The sequence below is a fragment of the Pholis gunnellus genome (assembly GCF_910591455.1).
Source record: "Pholis gunnellus genome assembly, chromosome: 23".
Classification (NCBI taxonomy): Eukaryota; Metazoa; Chordata; class Actinopteri; order Perciformes; family Pholidae; genus Pholis; species Pholis gunnellus.
In genome coordinates this window covers 12,699,359-12,720,558 of record NC_136550.1, presented here as the reverse complement: position 1 = coordinate 12,720,558, position 21,200 = coordinate 12,699,359, and the positions used below count along the sequence as shown (strand labels likewise).

The window sequence follows — 21,200 nt, the reverse complement described above, 5'->3', positions numbered from 1 at the left end:
CAATAGAGCTGGATAATTGGGAGTATTTGAATTGTAGCCTACGTCTCCAGCAGGAGCTCATTCTAGCCGTTTCTAATTAATGTTACTTCTTGATGGCAGGTCAGAATGAAGGTTGACTGTTGTGCTCTCTGCAAGCTGATGATGTCTGTACTGATTAGTGAGGGAAGAATCCTCACTCGGTAACTGTTGTACAAATGTTTTTCTAGTGTTTCTGTAGTTTCTCCAACGTAATGATACATCTCATTAGCTGATTGCTTCATGAGAATTACTGGAGTCAAACAGTTAAACTTTCATTCTTATCATATAAAAAATGTAAGCGTATGAATTCAATAGTTTGAACCAGGACCTTTAGTATTTCGATTAATGAGCTTGTGAAAAATAGGGTGCGACAGTCAGAGAGCTACTCCTCCTGTACCAAATACCTATTTAATGAAAATGCTGGGTGAATACAAGTATTTGATCGGTCTCTGTGTCAAGTATAACTAAGTATTAAAGGATTCAACATTAAATGCTACATACACGATAGTTTCAGTATATTAGGTATACCTACCTAAGACCAATGCAATCTAATACAACAGTCCTGCTGTTGAAATGTATTAATAACAAAATAACAGAAACTCCCATCTGTATAAGGCAATACATACCACAATCTTCATTAAGGGAGGATTTAAAGCACAACTGTTGTATTGGACTGCATTAATTTTAGCTAGGTTTACTAAAAAACTGGATGTTACAGTGTCAATGTGACCCTGTCCTGATGCACCATTTCTAATAATCAGTCTCAATTTCTACATGCTAATCTTTACGTGCCATTTGCAATAGGTAGGAGTCAGACACCATGATTCCTTTGCCCTTAATGTATCAGCCCGCTCTGCTGACCTCATTTGTGGATCCACATTCTCTTTAATGTGGTGCTGCCCTGCAGAAATGGGGTCCAGCTCATAAAAATCTAAGGTTTACAGGGTGACTCTGAAATTGAGCATAACACAGCTCAGTGCAGACTCTGTTGAGTCTATGTGTGAGCAGAGTGCATAATAGACACTTGCTCAGTTATTATGCCATATCATTATTGCGGTCAAATGACAGTGTGCCAGGTTCTTGTGTTGATACATTAATGCTGGCGCTGCTCCCTGAAGATGACAAAGGCTTTTTCAGTGAAGGGGGCTAATAGTGTTAGTTGACAGATCAGGGGGCAGCCTGAGCAAGCCAAATAATGAAACAACAGGAAATCAGTAATGCTATTACCTAATCAGAGTTCTTTTCATCATAGACAGAAAAAACAGGGCACGGAGGGGGAAGGAATAAAAAATCAACCTTGTTCTCTGCTTGCATAAACAGCTTATTATCTGGGTAGATAATTATTCACAGTGTGTGTGCATGTTGATTACAGCTTTCTCCTGTTGTGTGTAATAGGAGGGAGACATTCAATCATCAAATATAGATGAAATGGATGTTGATGCTTTCCATCATGGCACTTAATCACGGCCTTCAGTAAACGGTAAGGGCAGGCTGGATGTCATATGGTGACTGTAACTGATTGGTAAACACTGGCGGGTTTGCCTGCTCGGTTTGTGGGGATGGTGAGAGGCGATAATTGCGTTTGAGCTGAGCAACTCAAAGATGTGTAAACAGCAAGGTATGGTTAAAAAACGGAGTGTAATACGACAGTGCTTAGCATCAGCATATGTAAATAGAAACTTGGACAATAGTTTTAAAAGGAGGAAAACTATATATACTCTGGTCTTTACTTGTGCATAGTGCTGCTACGGGTAGCCAGGGTGGTGAAAAAGCTGACCTCAGATGACAGTTGTGCTGTCGTCCTGTGTCCACAGTGCTGGGTGCAATGACACTCCCAGGCCTACAATCCACTTACTTAGCAATATGTTTATCACACTGCCATAGATTTCCTCTCAAGCTGAACGATGAGCTGGAGCCGGCTGCAAACAGGCACACACACAATTATTGCATACGTTTAGCATGCAACCCGCAGAGTACAGACAAACACAAACCACAGACAGGAAAGGAAAAAAAAAAAACTGTATCACTCGAGCAACTAACCCCTCGATCCGCACCCGATCGTTGCTTGTCTTCAAAAAGGTAGGATTAGTGTCAGGATGAGGTCAGAAAGTTAAGGCAAGGGGCCTATAGGGAGAGGGGATGAGTTTAAGCCCTGAACCACAAGGTAAGATCAAGTTCAGACCAAGGACAAATTGGAAAGTAGAAGGAAAGAGCGGGAATGAGGGGCTTTTTAATCACAAGTAAACAAGGAAAGAAAACCTGCCTGTATCTGGGCTGATGGATCAAATCTGAGCGTCTGCCTAGTACAGTATGCAAAGCACAGCCTGAGGGTAACAGGGCTCCTCCATTGCCACATTACTATCCTCCAGCCTTCCGTCTACTATCAAGGCAATAAAATCCAGCAGCATAAAAATATAATAATAAAACCAGAGTTTGATATTGTACAAATCAACTCACAGTTCTAGTCTTTTGGAAACCTAAAAGCGTGGCTTGCTCCTGAGTAACCATTAACTTTCGCTCTTGTTTGATGTTTTGAAAAAGTTCAGGAAGTAACACATACTCAAAAAGCAGTATCAAGCAGCTAATTACTATGCAGGAGAAACTAATGCGTGCTGAATGCAGTGTTTATTTTAAAAAGCCATTACGTAAGGTAATGAATATGCGTAGAGTCTTGGGGGCAGCGGCTCAGCGAGCTTAGTGTTTACTCTGCTTTAAAAGGGTGCTGCTTGCATTTGGGCTCATTATAAACTGCTCTATATTCAGAGTAAAAGTGGTTGATAGTAATTCAAGGATGTGATGTATAGACTGAGTTAGGGCAGTGATTCACCAAGGATGCACAGCAGACTGCTGTAAACTTGTTTTATTCATTTTGGGTTAAAAGGACTGACCTACAGTCTACCTGGGAGGAAGAGCTTTCAGCAGGAACGAACCACTTGGCTGTTTTATGGCATCGCATTTGATGCTTTGAAGGCCCCTTTTTCCACTTGTATTTGCCTCTTTGTGATGAACGTTGTGATCCTGCGTGACTATTAGGCTTCTGAATATCAAGCACCACGTCTGCCCACCTTATTCTAGAATCAGAAAACGGTAACAGAGACAAAACTGTCGGTCCATGGTGCTGGGATTAGCACTACAGCAGTCGAAAGGGCAGGTACCCTGTGAAAAGGTGAAATAAAGAGGGAAGGTGGAGGTGTATGGGACAGGAGCTAGGCCTTAACATGGCTGCCACGTCCACCACTCTGACAACTAATTTGCCCTAACATTTCAGCAAAAAGGTCAGACAACCCGCCAGCCAAGTTTATGAATAGTCTATAGGGGCTCTGTCTGACGGAGAGGAGGAACACGAACAAGGCAGGTAGAAGGTCTCTTCATTGACTTGGCTTAGAGAGAGGAGGGAGGCAGCTTTTGTCAGTGTCCAGATGGGAGCTGCTCTGTATCCTCTAAATCAGGAGTGGAGTTCTGACCTTATCTTATTCAACAGGGCCACTCGCTTAAGGCGTTGATTTGTTCAGCTTGCACTCTAGTGCCTGCACAAAATAGGACCTTTGACAGTAGTAAAGAATTAAACAGTAAAAAAAACATAGATACACGCAGAAAAGAATTCCTCGATTGTAATAAATTCTCTCTGCATGCAGAAGCAATACCCTTAGGCAGTTTATGGTTATGCCTTTGGTCCTCCAGGATGTAAGTAAATGTTTCTTCACACACTGCTCTATTTTCATATTTTAAGGGAACTAAGGCAACAGCACGTTCAGAGGCTTCCTTCTACTTGCCTCTGACGGCAGACGCAGCGCACTTCCAATTGAAGAGGCGGGGGCTTGACTCAATTTTGCAGCCAGCAGTACTATCCACCTACACTGGTCCTGAGAGCTAGAGATATGGACATGACATTTTCACACCGAAACAGGGAAGCACCGTCTAAAACTTCTCCAGATGAGGTCAAACTATGTAGACTTAGATGGAAAAACAGACCTCGTTTCTCTGCCCATGTGAGATTAGCCAAGACAGAAAGCCTCACTGAACATAGAAACACATGTTTAGTATCACAGTGCACACTGTAGTTCCTTTGAGACAGAGCACACACTCATGCATAAACAGGCTTACATTTACAGTACAGTGTCTGCACATTGAGCTAAAAGATTAATGTTTCTAGTTTATGCTCGCACATGAAGCTACTCGCAGGGTCACAAGGCTCCACAGTTTCTCTCCCTTACCAGCCATCCAGACCACGGTCCACATGAAAACACCCAATTCCCAGGATGCTTTCTGGCCAGATGGGCCGAGCAAGCGACACTTGTTCAATTAAAAGGCATCAGGGGAGACCTAACCACTTCATTATCTGCAAGCTGGCCCCACATTGATCAGCCTGTCTGGGACCACTCACAGCCTGTGTGACAGCTTAATCTGGGCCCTGCACATGCACAAATACTGTCTTTCACTCACGCACACTCTCATGTACACACACACACACACACACACACACACACACACACACACACACACACACACACACACACACACACACACACACACACACACACACACACACACACACACACACACACACACACACACACACACACACACACACACACACACACATACAATCTATTGCAGAGTGATGTGGATATACTCTCCACAGGTGTAAGCACGTTTGTGTGTCTCACATCAGCAAACGAAGACAGGCAGAGGCAGGAAGAGGTTCTGGGGGGATTGGATCGGTTTCAAGTGTCAAGGCGTGAAAACAAATGGTTGTCTCTCTTTTAGTTTCCTGGTGAAACCCGCAGAAGGAAAATTGCTATGATAGAGTTGCTATATGATATGATAAAGAAGTCCCAATCTGGAGGAAAAGTTTAGTAGCCACCTGTGGCACCAGGATTGGTACACTATTTGCTTTCCACACGTTCATTTTGCAGGACTGATGACTCAAACGATCCTGAAAATAAAACTGCCTGACCTGATGATACAAGGAATCATGTTCAGAATTTAAAATAGAAATGGTACCACATACAGAGTTACAGTGGGTCCAAAGAACATAGCAGAGGATGTGTTTGGTGATCTAATTATCCAAAGCAATGTGGGGCATATTCTGCATAACCTAGTAGTTGGTGAGTTTGTGCACCATATTGTGGGCTTGATGATTTGTGAGGCCATGTCTTACATCTTAAAGCCAAAAGCTTGGGGCTGCAGCACATCTTAGCTGATGCAGTATCACAACAAGTAAAGACAAAATGTGAAGACTGGCTTATGTGTAAAATTCATAGCGACACCGCCCCCCAGCACACACACACAGGGAGGAATGGCCACATGGTGTGCATATCACTTTATAGATGACACTGGCTTAGTTGAGAAAATGAAACCCTGGCCCAGCTGAACAGTCATTAACAGTGAAGTATCCAGGCCATGTCTCCTTCCACTCAAACAGCCTGCTGGAAGACGCCTCTGCTCTCCAGATTTCCCCCAACTCCTCATCTTCCTCCTTCTATCCCTTCTCTCGTCTCCCATCCCAATGTAGCCATTTCTTCCCCTCTTTTCACGCCTTTCCTTTGCTCCTTGACCTTTATCTCCCTTTAGCCCCTGTCCTGCCTGCAATACCTTTATTTCTACTTTCCCCCCTCCAAATAATCACATGCTGAGAAGGCAAGAAGGCCAGGCCCAAGTGAGCACTGAAGGCCTGTGGCATTCAAGCTTCTCTTCGCTGGCCCTCAGAGAATTGGATAGGCGACAGATAAATAAATAAGACCTATAAGGAGAGGCTTTATGGCAGCTGCTGCACACATTTATGGTCTTCTGATAACAACTCATCATAGCGGTTAGGCCACACTGACAGCAGAGAGAGAGAAAAACAGGGGACCCTTGTCGGCAGTGATGTTGTAAAAGGGACAGTTTAACTATGTATTCTTCTCGCAGATGTCTGTTTTGTTTATCATGTAACAGTCTAAAACTGCACACAGGATGCCACAAAGAGCAAGGTTTCATATAAGAACCCTGACTTGAGCAAACCGAGCGTATAAATCCGGGGTTTGGCTGCTCCACAAAGCTGTTTAAAATCACGCTAGTTAAAGCCTGATAGGAACTTTAAAAACACAGACAGAGTTCACACCGGTTCACTATGGAGAAGACAGAGTTAGAGCTGTGATGTTAGCAGTCGCAGGGCAGCAAATATGAATCAAACATTGATGAAAACACTTTTGTGGAACGTTTTAAGACAAAAAACACGAGCCTAAGCAGGACATTTATATTTAATCAGTGGATCCCGGCTGTGATAAATGAAGAAATGTCTTGTTGTATAGTTTGCTGAAGTGATTTTGTCATCATGAGTATGAATCCAGGATAGACTCATTTTTTAGTGCGAGATCTCTCGAGCAAAAGCAGAAATTCCCCATAATAATTTTTACTTCTATGTGTGCCGCAATATAAAAGTAAACAAATTTCAAACTGGAATGTAATTAAATGAATGTCTTACATTTTACGCCACTTATTCAGAACAAGAAAGCACTTACTCAGTGTTTAGTTTTTAATTATGTGACCGTGTGAGTGACATAATGGCTCCACCGACTGCAAATAGTGGCTTTCTGACGGGTGCACGTACCCGTTTAGAAAACAGTTTCAATAAAAACTTTAGGTTTGTCCTTAGTGTTTATTTCATTATTTGATCTATACCAAAGCAGTGTGTGTTCGGGGTGAGCCCGGTCTGTCGTTGAGAACCGTGGTATGGCTGCTTGCAGCGTTCTCTACACCTGCTCATTGCTGGTTGACTCTAGACAAGTGAAGAAGAGTTCAGTTTTAACCTTTGTATATCCAGCAGCAAATGAGACTAATGGCCTGTAGTCCAAAGAGCCCTGAAGCCACGCCCCCACTAGTTCTGCACAAAGAGCTGTTTGCTTGTTTATTTAAAGTTTTTTTATATAAACTATCCAAATTGCACCATCTTCGACACTGCACATCCTTGAGTCCCCAGCAACACACCTGCCAGACGTGAAGTAGATCAGTTTTGGAATTATGCATGTGGAACACGCAGTCAGAGATTCTTTATTTTATTGTTGGCATTTAAAGAACATTTAAATAGAAAATCTATTCGAAATCCAGTGTTACCCATTAAATACCTAGACTGTGGCGTCAAGCCAAACTTGTCCCACCACAGTTTCATAATAAATGAAAATATTTGTACACTCAACAGGTGGGCTGGCTCTCTGTGTGTGCATTCCCTCTGCAGCGGTGCACAGGGGCAGCCTCTAGTCCGGCAAGTAAAGTGAAAGTAGCTCGCAACTCCTGCTTCGTCTTGAAACACGCGAGTGTGACTAATTGCAGTGTCATCACTATTCATATTTCTAAAAACAATATGTTTATGATTCATTTATTTAATAGAGCACAGTGTAAAAATACTGTTACAAGTAAAAGTCAGGAATTCAAAATGTTGGACAACTCATTGAACCTACAAACGATAGATAACTAAGAATTTGACGGAGCGAATCTAATTTAACTGGCGCAGCTTTTCTAGCCTTTACGGCACTCAATCAGCGGGAAACACACCGACCAATTACATGCATTGTAAAATCACATCACGTGACGCTACTCAGCCAAATATGTGCATTCTGATCATTTTCCCAACTCGAGTGAGATTTACACACACGAGGGAGACGAGTAGTCGCAGAATAATACGAGTCAGAAGTTCTTTCACATGGTGTTGTCCAAAAAAAAAAGTGGTCAGCGAGACCAGAGTCTTTAACCACTTTCATTTTAAAAATTGTAATTCTTAAAATTAGATATTTAGTTCAAAACCAGTATGGATCATATGTTCAGAGACCGTGAGGATTATTAAAAGCGGCGCTGTGAAGTGCCACTACGAGAAAAAGCACAACTAATTCACCGTGCATAAAGTGCACTCTACCTGGTAGCCTATATACAAATGTCCATAAACATATTACCATACGTACATATTTGCAGCGTATTCAATTATTTCTAACCTAATTAAGAATACTTAAGTGATAACAACAGACTCAAAGCCGACCAGCGTGCACCAACCTATTTTCATAAGATTTCCAAAAATAGAACTAGCCATCAAAGTCACCATCACCATGGCTAACCACTCCGGCACTCGAAAATGTTCTTCCTGCGAGGGTGAATGAGAATGATCGGACGAGAGCATATCAACCGACCGACCATATTACTGATGCACTCGCATACAAAAGAACTGGGAAGTCAAATTTACAGAAACGAAAAAAAAAACACATGCACACACCTACGAGAAAGAAAAATGCGGCAGTAACCACTTCCCTCTACCGTTTTTTTTCTTGGCAGCCGGATGGAAGTGAGTGCTTTTATTTTCTTAGAACTTGCTGGGGGACGGGCAGGAGATGGACCTTTCATCGGGCTATGCCCAAATGCAATCTCTCAAAGTGTCACCTGGCCAGCATGGACCCTTAGCTTTGCAGTCAGTGGCATTTCATGGCATAATTTAATTCAGAAAAGTCTGCCGGTACACAACAGGAGTGTTCCAACTCTGGAAATAATGGGGAGTTTTGTGGAGGGGGAAAAAAAAAACGAGGCAGCGAGTCTTAAATTGAGAAATGGACAAGTCTGGTTATAAAAGTGACAGTCAGGTGGAAAATAGGAAAGTATTAGCGTACACATATAACCCCAGCGTACCAGTCTACACACACACACACACAACTATACCTTTACATGACCAAACCTATCCTGACATGAGCCTCAGCTCACGCTGCGTCTTCATTTGTTCATAGAAATTAGATGTAGCTCCATTTGGAACGGATTCGTTTCCAGGAAAATGCACATGGCCAAGCGTTAAAAAGATCATCATGTGTAGCAACATCATCAGCATGGCTGCAAGAGCATAGGAGAGTTGCAAAGGGCCCTGAGTTGAGAACATCTTAGAAAAGATGTTTGTTTGGCATTTTGGTTCCGGTGTGAAGAGGAACAATCTCGTCCGTCTCACTGGACAAATTGGAGATTCTGAATAGACAGAAATTTCTGAGGTGCTCAAGCAATAATTACTCACCTTCCCCATGTTAAGCTAATAAGCTGTTCCCAGTAGAGCTTAAAGTGCACTTTGCCTTCTCTGCCAGGATAGCACTGGTAGGTTAATCTACTAGTTGTTGTGATCTCTTTTGATAGTGTCAAACAATTAAGAGCCACAAGAAGAACCAGGTCAAAGCTTCATTAAGGACTTACAATGGCTGCTAACACAGGAGTCTTAACGTGTTGCCATGGAAGATATTCTTAAATGTGGGCTAATGAATGTCTTCTAATCCGATTATTTTCACAGCTGTAAAAACAAGTTATAATCTGAATATCACAGTGGCACACACAGACACCAGTAAATAAACCTGGGCCCACCTCATATTCCTTCCCATTCCATTCTCCAGTCCACTCTATATAGCCGCCAATAACCAAGTAAAGCTGCAATTCACAGCTTCCTATAGTGGCATCTCGCCAATAAGCCTCTTAGCTACGACCTATACGTTTATCTACCAGAAGAGGGAAGAAGGTGACCGAGATGAAAAAGAGAAGACAGTAAAAAAAAAAAAAGAGTAGGAGGATTGGCAGAAGGAAAAGGGAGAAAGAGATGTCGAGAGTACAGATAGTTGGCCAGAAGACTAAACAAAACGGGAGACGGATGACAGGGTAAAGCTAAAGATAGGTGTAGGGATAAGGGGAGAGGAAGAGGGAAATCATAGAGTGATAGATGCAGAGGGAATCGGAAAGAGAGGAGGATTACTAAGATTGTCTCCCTGACCGGGCATAAATTAGTTGGTGAAGACAACCAAACGAGAGATGAGGCAATATAAACTCCAAATACCCCATAACCCCAGAGTCTACTGGGAAATGCTTAAAAGACTGTATATATTTGTTTCCTTTTTCACAGCAACAAAGGCACAGAGGTGCACAACAAATTTAAATTTTAGTACACAGGAGAAAAGAGTACTTTGAAGAAAAGCCTCGAAAAGCTCTACCAAAGCCTATTGTAATACAATGTCATTGTAATACAGTGGAAATGCTGAAGTCACAACTTGTGTGTCCCAGGTAGAGGGAAAAAAGTTAACTATAGGATTGATTTCAAAACAGATATGAAGAATGCAATGCATACTAAAACCTCTGGTGTTTCTCTGTCGGTTCAAAGCACATAAAGGCTGCTGCAACACTTCAGTTATTCCAAAGTGCTTCAATCCAAACCATGAGTCAAAAGAATCCAATTAACTTGGTTTAGAATTTGACAAACCTCTGAAAAACATGATTACAAATTCAAGAAAAATATATGCAGTATGTATAAACGCATCAGATAGCGGCATAACTCGGGCATATGTATCCATTGAAAAGTTTCACAGTGCTGTGCTCGTCTGCAAATGAAAAACTTGAGCAGAGCAGTTAAATCTGGCACACCTAATGCTCTTCTTCACGCACACAGACAAACACTATACAACCCCAGAGCTCCAGGCCATGCATTGTCCAATCCATTTCTCTTTCCATCATAGCAAACAGTATTGCCTGTGGCCACGCATGTTGACACTGAAGCATCTGGAGTTGCTCACAAGTGGACGCCCACTCCATCCCTTTAGACTTTGTTATCACAAAGCATGAAAATAGAGAGAGAGAGAAAGCAGTGTGAGCTGTGTGGGGTGAAATTAACGTCTTGTGAGAACAGGCATGGCTGGACTTTGGCTCCTCCAGGAGCCGAGGATGCTTTATCGCACTGCAACATCTGGCAGAGGCTGGGCAGGCAGAGGCAACATCAAGGCATCCTACTGTCCAAAGGCTCTTGAGCTATTTCAGAGCTGAAGAAAGACACCATTGAATTCTGTTCCACCCTTCCACTCCTTGGTCTTTTTTCCCCGTTCAATGAGTTTACAGTGTGTGCGTGCATGTTTGTTGTTTTTCTATTGGCAGCCTGTTCTATTCTTTTCAAGTGCTTGTGAGTAAAAAGCTAGCTAGCAATCTTGCACAATCGATTGCTTTGTTTGAACACTGCAAATCTCTTGTGCGTTCAATAAAAAATGCACAGTTAAGCATTATTGATCGGAAAGAATGGACAAATTGCGTTGTTATGCAATGCCATTATATAAATAAATGCCTATCGTTCCCAATTGCTTTTGCAATTTATAATTTTTTGGCAAGATCAAACCCAGGTGCTCTGCTTTTTAGCCAACGGTATACAAAATAACAACACGAGTTGTAATTGAAGGATCATGTACATGCAGCGTTCATTCCAGAAACAACTAGATCTAGGTTAATACCATAACGACGACAGTGCATTTAATAATATTTGCTTCACTGGGTTTTCTCCTTCTGTTGCATTGACGCACACGCATTTAGAACACATCTAAGTTTTTAGTCAATGATTATGTTTTATTTCTCCTGAGCGAAGAATAACAAAATCCATAATCTGGTTTGGATGATCCAACGTAATCTCTTATTACTACAGGCCCCACACAAATCTATAATCCTGTATCTCTAGCAAACATCAAAAACTCTTTTTAGGCCGGAGAAAAGAAAAATAAATGTTATTGCCCTCCCCCAAGGGTGAGATTAAGTTGGAGGTCTGAGCGTGGCTCAGAGAGAAAAGATCATTAGCTTTGATCAGATTGATTAAGATCAGCGTGGGCAGCTCGGAACATCCCTCACCGAAGCAAAGCACCAGGTCCCTATATCAGCCAGTCTCAGAGGCCATCCACACAGGCCCGGGTTAGATTTCATCTGTCACTGTCCAGTTGTATGTGAGCCGCTTTTCTCTCAGCTGTGTTCATGGTCATCAGTTTGAGGGAAATTAGAAAGGGCTATCCTTCAGCATCTGAATGAACAGAGTGCATTTTGCCTCAGCAAGGTGTTGTTTCTTCAGGTTCTTTTTTGTAACCATTTCTTAACCAGGTACAGCTCACACAGGCCTATTTCAGAAATGTTCTTATTCACATTTGCATAATACATTCAAACCAAAGTATCATCCATACCCATAGGCAGTATATAAGAAGTGGACGTAGTCATTGTGATGACACGGTTAGTTTGAAACCACTCTCAACACCACGACCAACACAACCTGGTGCAGTAACATGTTGCATTCTCCCAATACATCCAGGTGGTTGAAATAGCTACCTCTAGGTCCATTCAGTTGACCTCTAAGCGTCCACTGCCTTCAACTTTGGTTTCATTTCTTTATTAGCCTCTACAGGAACACTGCTGCACCAGGCAATGAGGTAGACCTGTGCCTACATCATGAACTATACATCACTAATGCAGTCTTCCAGGGTGAGGACCTGCTTGGCTATCAGTACATAGATGGCTTGCCAGTAAAGACAGGTCAGTGTTGCAGGCAGATCATCAATCGCCCCACAGTGCAAGAGCGGGGGCAAACCAGCCTCCCAGGGGCATCGGACGTCTAGGGGCATCATCAATCTCAACCAACCTATGAACACATGGTCACAGACACTTATTAGACCAATACGTTCACAGGGAAACCTAAAGAATAGAATTGAGTCCTTGTATTAAATGGCATGACTAAGAAGAGTCCAAATTAATTGAGGTGTTAGCATTTAAAACATAAGGACTTTTCCGTTTCATTAAGAAACGCCATAAAACCCTCCAGTATGTTTTTGAGTCAAAATAAACTCAAAATATTATTATTATAATATACAAGATTCTTTAAAAACCCAAGAGATGTTTCATATTCGTGCCATGGTGTTGCTGGTGAAAACACCTACCCTCTGCACAACGAGAGGTGTTCCCTTCTCAAGTGGGAGTCCACATTACTAATAGGATACATAACATACTACATATGTACTTGTCCATGCCTAGGAATATCTGCACAACATACTTCAAATCACTAAGAAAACTGCCAAGTGCTGAGCTAAAAGGTTAGGCCTGAGTGACATTGCCTTGACATACACAGATATTGAGATATTGTGAGGAGTTGTTCTCCTCACAATATCTCTGTCTTTGCTACACTGCTTTGTACTCTTACTCTGCACTATACTTTTGTACATGTGTTGGAGAGAATAGCTTCACATGTGTAGTCTGATGCAAGTTAACAGAGGACCTTCAGGAGTTGCCTACCCTCCCGTGGGTCTGTCACAGAGTAAAACTACCCATCTTCATCCCCCTCCTCTGCTCATTCCAAGCACACACCAGAACTCAAATAGAGTTCACTGGGTGAGATGATAACAATGAAAGGACACTGTGACATACACTTTATACTTCCAATATGCCACAAGATAAACAACTCACACCTGGTATACAGATTGAGAAGCAAATGCAACATTAAAGTTTTCATCTTTAAAGAAAACCTGGAGCAAAATGGTGTTTGTCGTAGTGATTTCCCCTGCTGCTGGTTCAGGCCGTGTGATAGGTAATCCATCACCGCAAACTCAGCAAGGAGGAAATGCACCTCTAAAACATGCAGACACCAGTTCACTACTCCACACACATATTCAAAGAAGCATTTTCTGTCGATCTTAGAGTCTAGAGACCTGACAGACTAACTCAACCAGCGGGTGAACCTCTTCCTGAACAGTTCAACATGGAGAAAGGCAACAGCCTGCAGACAGACAAGCCAAGGCTGACCCATCCCCAAGGTCTGCTCCACCCACCACTGGTTTCATGCCCTGGCCCTAGAGCTAATAAGGCCTCTCGAGGGCTCTTACAGGCAGCCTTCTTTCATCTTTGTTGGAAATCGAAGGAAGGAAACCCGGAGACAGTATCTCAAAATCACCACGTCATATCATGTAAACTTGAAACTCAAGATAGCCACGCTGCCCTGTCAGTTTTTTGAGTGCATGAATACATTCCTGAGTGAAATATACAACCATCTGCTTGTGTCTATAGAGATAAACCACAGTAAAACAAAATAAGAAGACAAAGATAAAATAAACAAGAAATAAAACAGATCATTTTGGTTGTAACTCCGTCACTTTTGTCTTATTCGGAAACTGTAATTTAGGCCCCCTTGAAGTCACTTATAACCGCAGTCCAAACTGACAATGCTCCTCCCCAGAGGGAGGGCATACAGTGTTATCAAGCAGCCAGCATCAGCATCCATGACAGCATTAGGGGAAGCCATCAGAGGGCCCGAGAAGTAAAGCGTCAGTCTTACCTTCAACAGCATACTCTTCAGCTTCAGGGAGGGTCCAGGGGGAATACATGAAAAAGAGAGAGAGAACAGACACAAAGAGCAGACTCATTAAAGTTACTTTTACTTCAAATAAACGTCTTCTTATTTTTTTCTTCAAACAAAATCTTTACCAGATAAAATCTAAATAAAGAGTGCCAATGAGGCTTGGGACTGGGAGACTTGGCAGCAAAACAAAATAAAAAAATAAAAAGTCTGCTCCCTTGAATATCTAATCTGACGTCTTTTTTTCTGTTGACTTTCTTGAAAGCCTGCAAACGGCTTGGTAATTTATCAGACACTCGTATTATATTATTTTGGTGTGGAGAATTGTGAGCCAGTAACCACACTACCTCCCATAGGGAACAGGAGGCTTCAGTCAATGACGATCCCCGACTGAGAGACACCGACTCTCTCACACACTTCTCTGTGGCTTAATGACACAGTGAGATGGAGCCATAGAGTTCAGGCTACAGCAGGACGCTTCACAAAAGCTACCCCACAGCTGCAAAGGCCACTATTTTATGCTAGAAAATAAAACAGCAGCCACCTGCCACTCTACAACCCTACCCGAGAATGTAAAAAAAGCTTCTAGCCTGGCATGGCATCCCTGTGGAGAGCTTGGTGTTTTGATCTGGTACTCTGGCTGCTGGGTCTCACGTCTTCATGGTGTGCTACTTTATTAACTTGTTGTATGGTCAATACCCTCTGAAGGGACTCTACACTGCACTGGTTCAATGTATTATCTAGTACAGCATTCCAGTCAGAGCATTAACAGCTGTAGGCACTTTGTGCCACAGTGGCATTCAATTTATGGAAAACTATGAGGTCAGGTAAAGTGAAGAATATTTTCACTTTTAGAGCTAAAAGGGCAAATACATTTTTTATTTATGGTCCACATATGTCCGTAGTGTTGGAAAGCCTACATGGTTAGTTGCTTTTAGCATTAACATTTGATGATAACAGCAGCAATATATAAATATGAAATGCACCATTTGGGGCAAAATGTGGCTGAAAAGTGAGCAAGTCAAGCAGGTTTCCTATTACGCACCAGCACAGTTCCTGAAAAGGTATTCTCTTAAAATTCTCCAATGCATGGACTAGGGCCCCGCCAATTGGAGGAGTCTATTGGCTATCTGTGATCGGATGAGTAGAACGTTGGTGATTGTTGGAAAGTCTAACAAAGACGGTTTGGTGAGTTTTATTATTATTGTTTCTATTGAAGTTGACTAAAGTGTGTTTTACAATGCTTCGCTGCATAAACAGCTCATCTCCCAGTTGAAGCTGAGGCAGAACACGCACACGCAAATATATTAGCAATCACCAATACTAACATATTACCAACCCTATGGAACTAATTACATCTTTGCATATGAATTGAATATTGACCTCAGTAATCTTCAACGAGTCTCGAGTTTAAACAATGATATTGCAGAGAACTGAAACCACTATGAAATAAAATAAATAACTAATAATAATCAATCAAATAATGACTCTAGAGGATACAGCCACAGCCTCATATTTTGGTCCCATGTTGTCCCGCTACACATGAAGCTGGGACACCAACCAAACAAACAACCCTCAAGGACATCTAGTCAGAACAACAGGACTTGTACAGTTGAAGAATGGTCCCATTCACTATGCATCCCTGGTGGCTGAACGGAGTTCAATGGGACAAGTTCATTGACACACGTACTGCCATTTTCTATTTAACCATCAACATGAATATATAGAAATCAAACCTTAAGTGTGGATAGTTCATTTAGACAGCAGAAAGGATACCAGTACACTGGCTGAAAGCCCTTCATGATTAATGTGTGCCAAGCTGAAGCATGGGAACCGTGTTTGTCTGATGTGTGTAGTGGCTGTGCATGTAAGCACTGGCCATGACTCTGTCTTTCCTCTTGTCTCATGTCTGATCATAGTCCGTCATCCTTTCTTTCATTGTGCTCCCTCTCTCCCTCCCAAGCTGAGGCCAAGAATGTTTGATGTTCTACCTTTTGCCTCCACTCATCTCTCAACATAGGCCCTAATCCTTTCTTCCTCTGTAGTGCCTGTGTTCAGACATCCAAAATAGACCAACACAAAAACATATACACACATAAATATATATTTTAATTCTAAAACAACTAGCATGAATCTCTTGGATAGTCTGGATGTTGATTTATTTGATACAGATCCTGAAGAAAAGCACCCTCCTCAGAGTCTCCTCACTGCTTCCACAGATGGACAGACTATTTACTTATTAAGAGCAAAGAATTACAAAATAAAAAGATATTAAATAAAAACAAATTAAGAATAATCTTCCAAGAGGCCATGTTACAGGAAACGTTGAGCTCCATCAATTGTTAAATCCATACTGTTTCAAGGTTGACTCTTACTTAACAGAAAGTATTGGGAATAGTTGTGAAATCTCGCCTGAGGGAAGAAATGTGATTTCAGTCAGACACTTATGGGATGTACTCCTTCTCTCTAAGCTTGTCCCAGTTATCCGAATGATAGATTCCTGTAGTCTTTACCACCCATGGCCTTCATCCCAGAGCTGTTTTTCATTAGGGTGTATCCCACATAGCCTCAGGCTCAAAGCTCCACTGGGATCCTAGTCTTTTCAATGCACTGTGTGATTCAGAAGGGAGAGCGGGGAATGTTTTTCAGAAGAAAGCGCTCAGAAGCTTTTCTATATACTTGTGATAACACGGTGCAAAAATGGGGCCTTGATATAGGCAGAGGGATACAAAAGCTTTGTTCTAACAATTTCCACCCAATCCAAGACTAAAAGTGACCTAAAAGGCTGAAATAAAGAGAAAGTGACATTAAAGTTGACAGCCAGTCAAATGTGACATTGCTTTCATAGCTCTAAATTAGTGCGCAGTACCTCAAGCAACAAAAGTCAAATGAATTAACGAGACAGTCACAGGGTATAACAGAAAGCAGAAATCAGACGTGGGCTGTGATAAAAAAAAGTGTATATAGACTAAATACCAAAGTAATATTCAGATGGAAGCAGTGGAGAAGCTTCATTCTCCGATGAATCCTTGAGAGCTTTGGAGGCAAATGAGAGACTTTTCAGACCTAATCCTAACCGAGCTAACTAAAGGATTTACAGAGGGCAGAAAAGCATGCCTGCATGGAAAAACGACCTCTGCATCGCAATCCTCTCATTCCTTAGCACATGAAGGAATCTACACAATTAGCTGTTGGTTGGATACAAAAAGAGCACGAACCAGCGTTAAGTAATATGGCAAATATTGCAAGGTTCAACACCATTTATAAATATGTGCGACAAATATGATTATTACTTAATATTAGAGCTCAACAGCAGGTTAAATAGCATTTAAAAAAATTACTTAAGAGCTATATATATATATATTTAAAAAAGATACAATATGATATATGGTTGCACAAAGAAAGAGAGCAATGACTAAAGGCCTGTGTCCATAGTCTTTTTCTGGCAGTAAAGGGGCCCCTGGGGAGCGCTTCATCCCAGTGTTTCATTGGAAATGTTTTTTAAATGTTTTTATGTCAAAAATATCTTGACGGAATATAATCCCTTGACCACAGTTGCATGACCGACTGGCATCGCCCCTTGCTTTCCTTTATCTATCTGGGCTGCTTTCTATTAGTTTGACACTGTTTACCATCTGCACCAACCTGTGGGTTCTTGCCTTCATACTTTGTATGGATCAACTGAATCTGACAGCAGTGACGTTAGAGCAAGGACGACGACCCGTCAGATACAACAGCAGCAGCGCTTTTCTGAAAGAGATTTTGAACTGTAAGCGCTCGCTGCACGGAAATAGCCGAGGCACTCCGAAAGAAGACGCTGGGTGCAGCCACATGCAGTCCAATATGCTCTCGTCATTGCTGAATAATGTCAGTATTCAGCAGTTAATGAGAGATGTGGCCATCAACTAATGTGCATCCTGAGGAAAATCTATTGTCATAGTTGACTTCTTTTGAAAAATAATCATCTATAATTATCAGAATAATGTTCTCATTATGGATAAGAGCTCAAGCACTGCAGCGAGGCGTCACAAGCGTTATGAAAGGGGCTGTGTAGCTGTCTCCACTTTGACTCAGCTGGAGAAGCACATGTGAACCACGCAGACATCAAGACGCTCTTATGCTCCAACACCAACATCTGATTATCTAGCTATGAACTCTGACATACACAGTAGAGTGGATAGGAATTATTTGTATTTTCATAAGAGTCAAAATGTTTAAATCTTGAATACAATAGGAGCTGCTTTACTTCTACTTTTTGAGGAAGCTAGTAATGCTGTACGTTACCCTGAGGGTAGCTGTGGTACTGTAACAATGTGAATATCTAGTAACTGTTCTAGCATCTACTGTATAATGTTATGTACCAAGAATACAATGCCAGTTTAGTACGGTATACGTATGCTTGCGTATGAATAAACTGAAATGCTTAAAGAGCACCTGGAAAGTCAGTGTCAATTTTCAAATCCATTGACAAATCTGCAGCAACTGTGTGACGCTGTCATGTCAATATGGACCAAAATCTGTGAGGAATGTTTCCAACACCTTGTTGAATCTATGCTACGAAGAATTAAGGCAGTTCTGAAGGAAAGGGGGGTCCAACCCGGTACTAGCGAGGTGTTACTAATAAAGTGGCCGGTGAGTGGATGTTGTCCATAAAGAGGTTCCCTTGGCTAATGTTTCCATCCGTTTTCCAGCTGCAGTTTACCAACCCTGTATTTTGTTGCTCAAATGTGGCATAAAGCAAATAGTCAGAGTGAATATTGGAGCAGCACACAGTACAACATTTTCTTTGGATCCACACAGGTTGGCACATTACCCAAACAATGCTGGGCTAGAGAAACAGTGGCTGTATTAGCTTTTTGCTGTGAACAACACCGTCTCTACCGCATTCTTTGGTGTACCTTGTATTGAATTCTGCATAATAAACCACAGTGTAGCCAAGTGTTGAAATATTCGGGTATTGCTTTACAACCAGCTTTTTATTCCGAACTTCAAATGCAAACCTTTCTTCTACAAAGCCCCTGTATTGATAGTCCCTCTAGTTGCACTGGGAAGACTTTTTTAAAGTCTGTTGTATGGCCAGCAAATTCACTGAGAACGGGAGATTTGAAAAGGGAGAAAAGAAGAGGAACCACCCAAGGCTATTTGACATGACTTCAGAGAGGCAGAGAGGAAAAGAAATGACAACATTAGTGAATAACGGAGACAAGTTAGCAGTGAGACGACGACATGTGACAGATAGAAACATGCACACACACTCCCTACACCCCTTTTCCTTCCTCTTTATATTCTAATCAGAGGGGAGCTTTGTCCTGAATTCCCCAACATTGTCAGAAACTTTCTCTCTGACTGACAAGTTAATCCACAAGACATGGCGTTTGCAGATTTCACACCGAATCTCGACAGCAAAACACAAAACTTCCACCCGACAAATGTGCAAATATAGATGAGGCTTTTTAATCCTGATAAAGAAAAAAAAAGTCCTAACATATTGACAGATTTATCTCGCAACAACACAACATATAAAGCATCCCCCAGTTAATACAGGATGTCAGGAAGGGAGAGGAAATGACTGGGATCCAATGGAAAGGACTAGAGAGATGGAACCGTAAACACATGTAGAGGGGTTTTCTTCACAGAACATCGGTAGCATCTGTACTTTCAGAGTTAACACAGACAGACTAGTGTAACCTCACACAGTGCTGACGAATAAAGCTAAAGTAGATATCAGAGGGAGGTCAAGGAGAGGCAATCATTTGAGAAATGAATGTGGGGGCACCTCTACTGCAATGGTCATCACAGCGCTGAGAGTTAAAGTTAGAGGACTGGGTAAAGGCAGTGGTTGACATATATCAGGGCCCTCAGACAAGGTGAGACAGCTATAAACTAAGATAAAGACAGACAGGACGCAAGGAGATCAAATATAGAATGAAAAAAGCCTTCCATTAAACAATCATCTTTAATGTAAACAGTCACCTGTCATGACTGGTACATTCCTTCAATGCAAAGCTAATAAATGAAGCCGTTTCAACATTTCCTGTGAGTAGGTTTCGAGGAGCGTGAGCTGTATAACAGCATCGCAGTTGGACTATTTAAGTCTTTTATATGAGAAAACAGAAAGGAATGCGTTTCAGCAGGATAGAGCAAAACAAAACAGTTCAAATGACACAAGGCTAATTAAGCATAAGAGACGAGTCGGGAGAGAGAGGGGAGGCAAAACCACAGAAAAGGAAGACAATTTGTTGATGTTGAAAAAGATACAGCTGTGTGAGGGTGGAGGAGTTGAATAATCCAATATTTCAGATAACTCTCCCACCCCACAACCTGTTCTGTGAAGAGCAGCAATAAAAAGTAAAAACAGGTTTTGCAGGGTGAAACCAAAGGCAACCTAAATAAAAACTTTATTGTACCGTGGATGTTACAATAAAGTTAATAACGTGACTGGATTTAAATAGATCATTTGCATTTCATTTCCGCCTGTGGGCGTCAGGTGATTGACAGGAAGCAAAGTGTAAAATAATGGCAGCACCAATATGAAAACACTCAACTGAGGCACAATGAAACAGTGAATAAACTGAAGCTTTCACTGAATCAAATGGACGCTTCATGTTTGCTGTGATAGATTATCTGGGCTCTATTTTTTTTTTCAAGTCTGTGGAACTAGTTTTTCACAATATACAAGGATGGATGGTAGCAAATGGTTTCTTATGAAGGAGAGAAAATGAGCCCAGATATCTCTAGCTCTGCTGAATGTGTGCAGACTCTAAGAGGAAGCAAGCAGACCACTGACAAACACTACAGTGATTATCCTCCACAGATTAAATGCATTGCACCTGGCTGTGTGGCAGAGAGCGCTTAAAAGCACTATTTAAACGCTAACAACACGAAAATCTTAAATCAGAAGAAATGCGAGTACCACATATATTTCGTGTGAGTGTGTGTGTGTGTGTGTGTGTGAGAGAGACAGAGAGCGAGCGAATGAGTGATCTTTCCCCAATCAAACGTTGGCCTGGCTTGGCCGCCTTCCCGTCTTGTAGGGCCCTCCAGCCTTGCAAACTTAATGACA

The 21,200-nt window shown here is 41.8% G+C and overlaps 1 protein-coding gene across 5 annotated transcripts in view; it reads right to left on the bottom strand.

Moving 5' to 3' along the window:
* The window catches only part of nrxn2b (neurexin 2b), a gene marked incomplete at both ends in the record, with an annotated part of 555,263 nt that overhangs the window by 500,197 nt on the left and 33,866 nt on the right, over window positions 1–21,200 (bottom strand). Inside the window, one exon of one of the 5 annotated variants that reach the window (XM_079184309.1) lies at window positions 14,117–14,137. The exons of the other annotated variants lie outside the window; for them this stretch is intronic. Within the exon in view, the coding sequence (XP_079040435.1) occupies window positions 14,117–14,137 (21 nt within the window). The remainder of the gene's footprint in view (window positions 1–14,116; window positions 14,138–21,200) is intronic. 5 annotated transcript variants of the gene reach the window in all.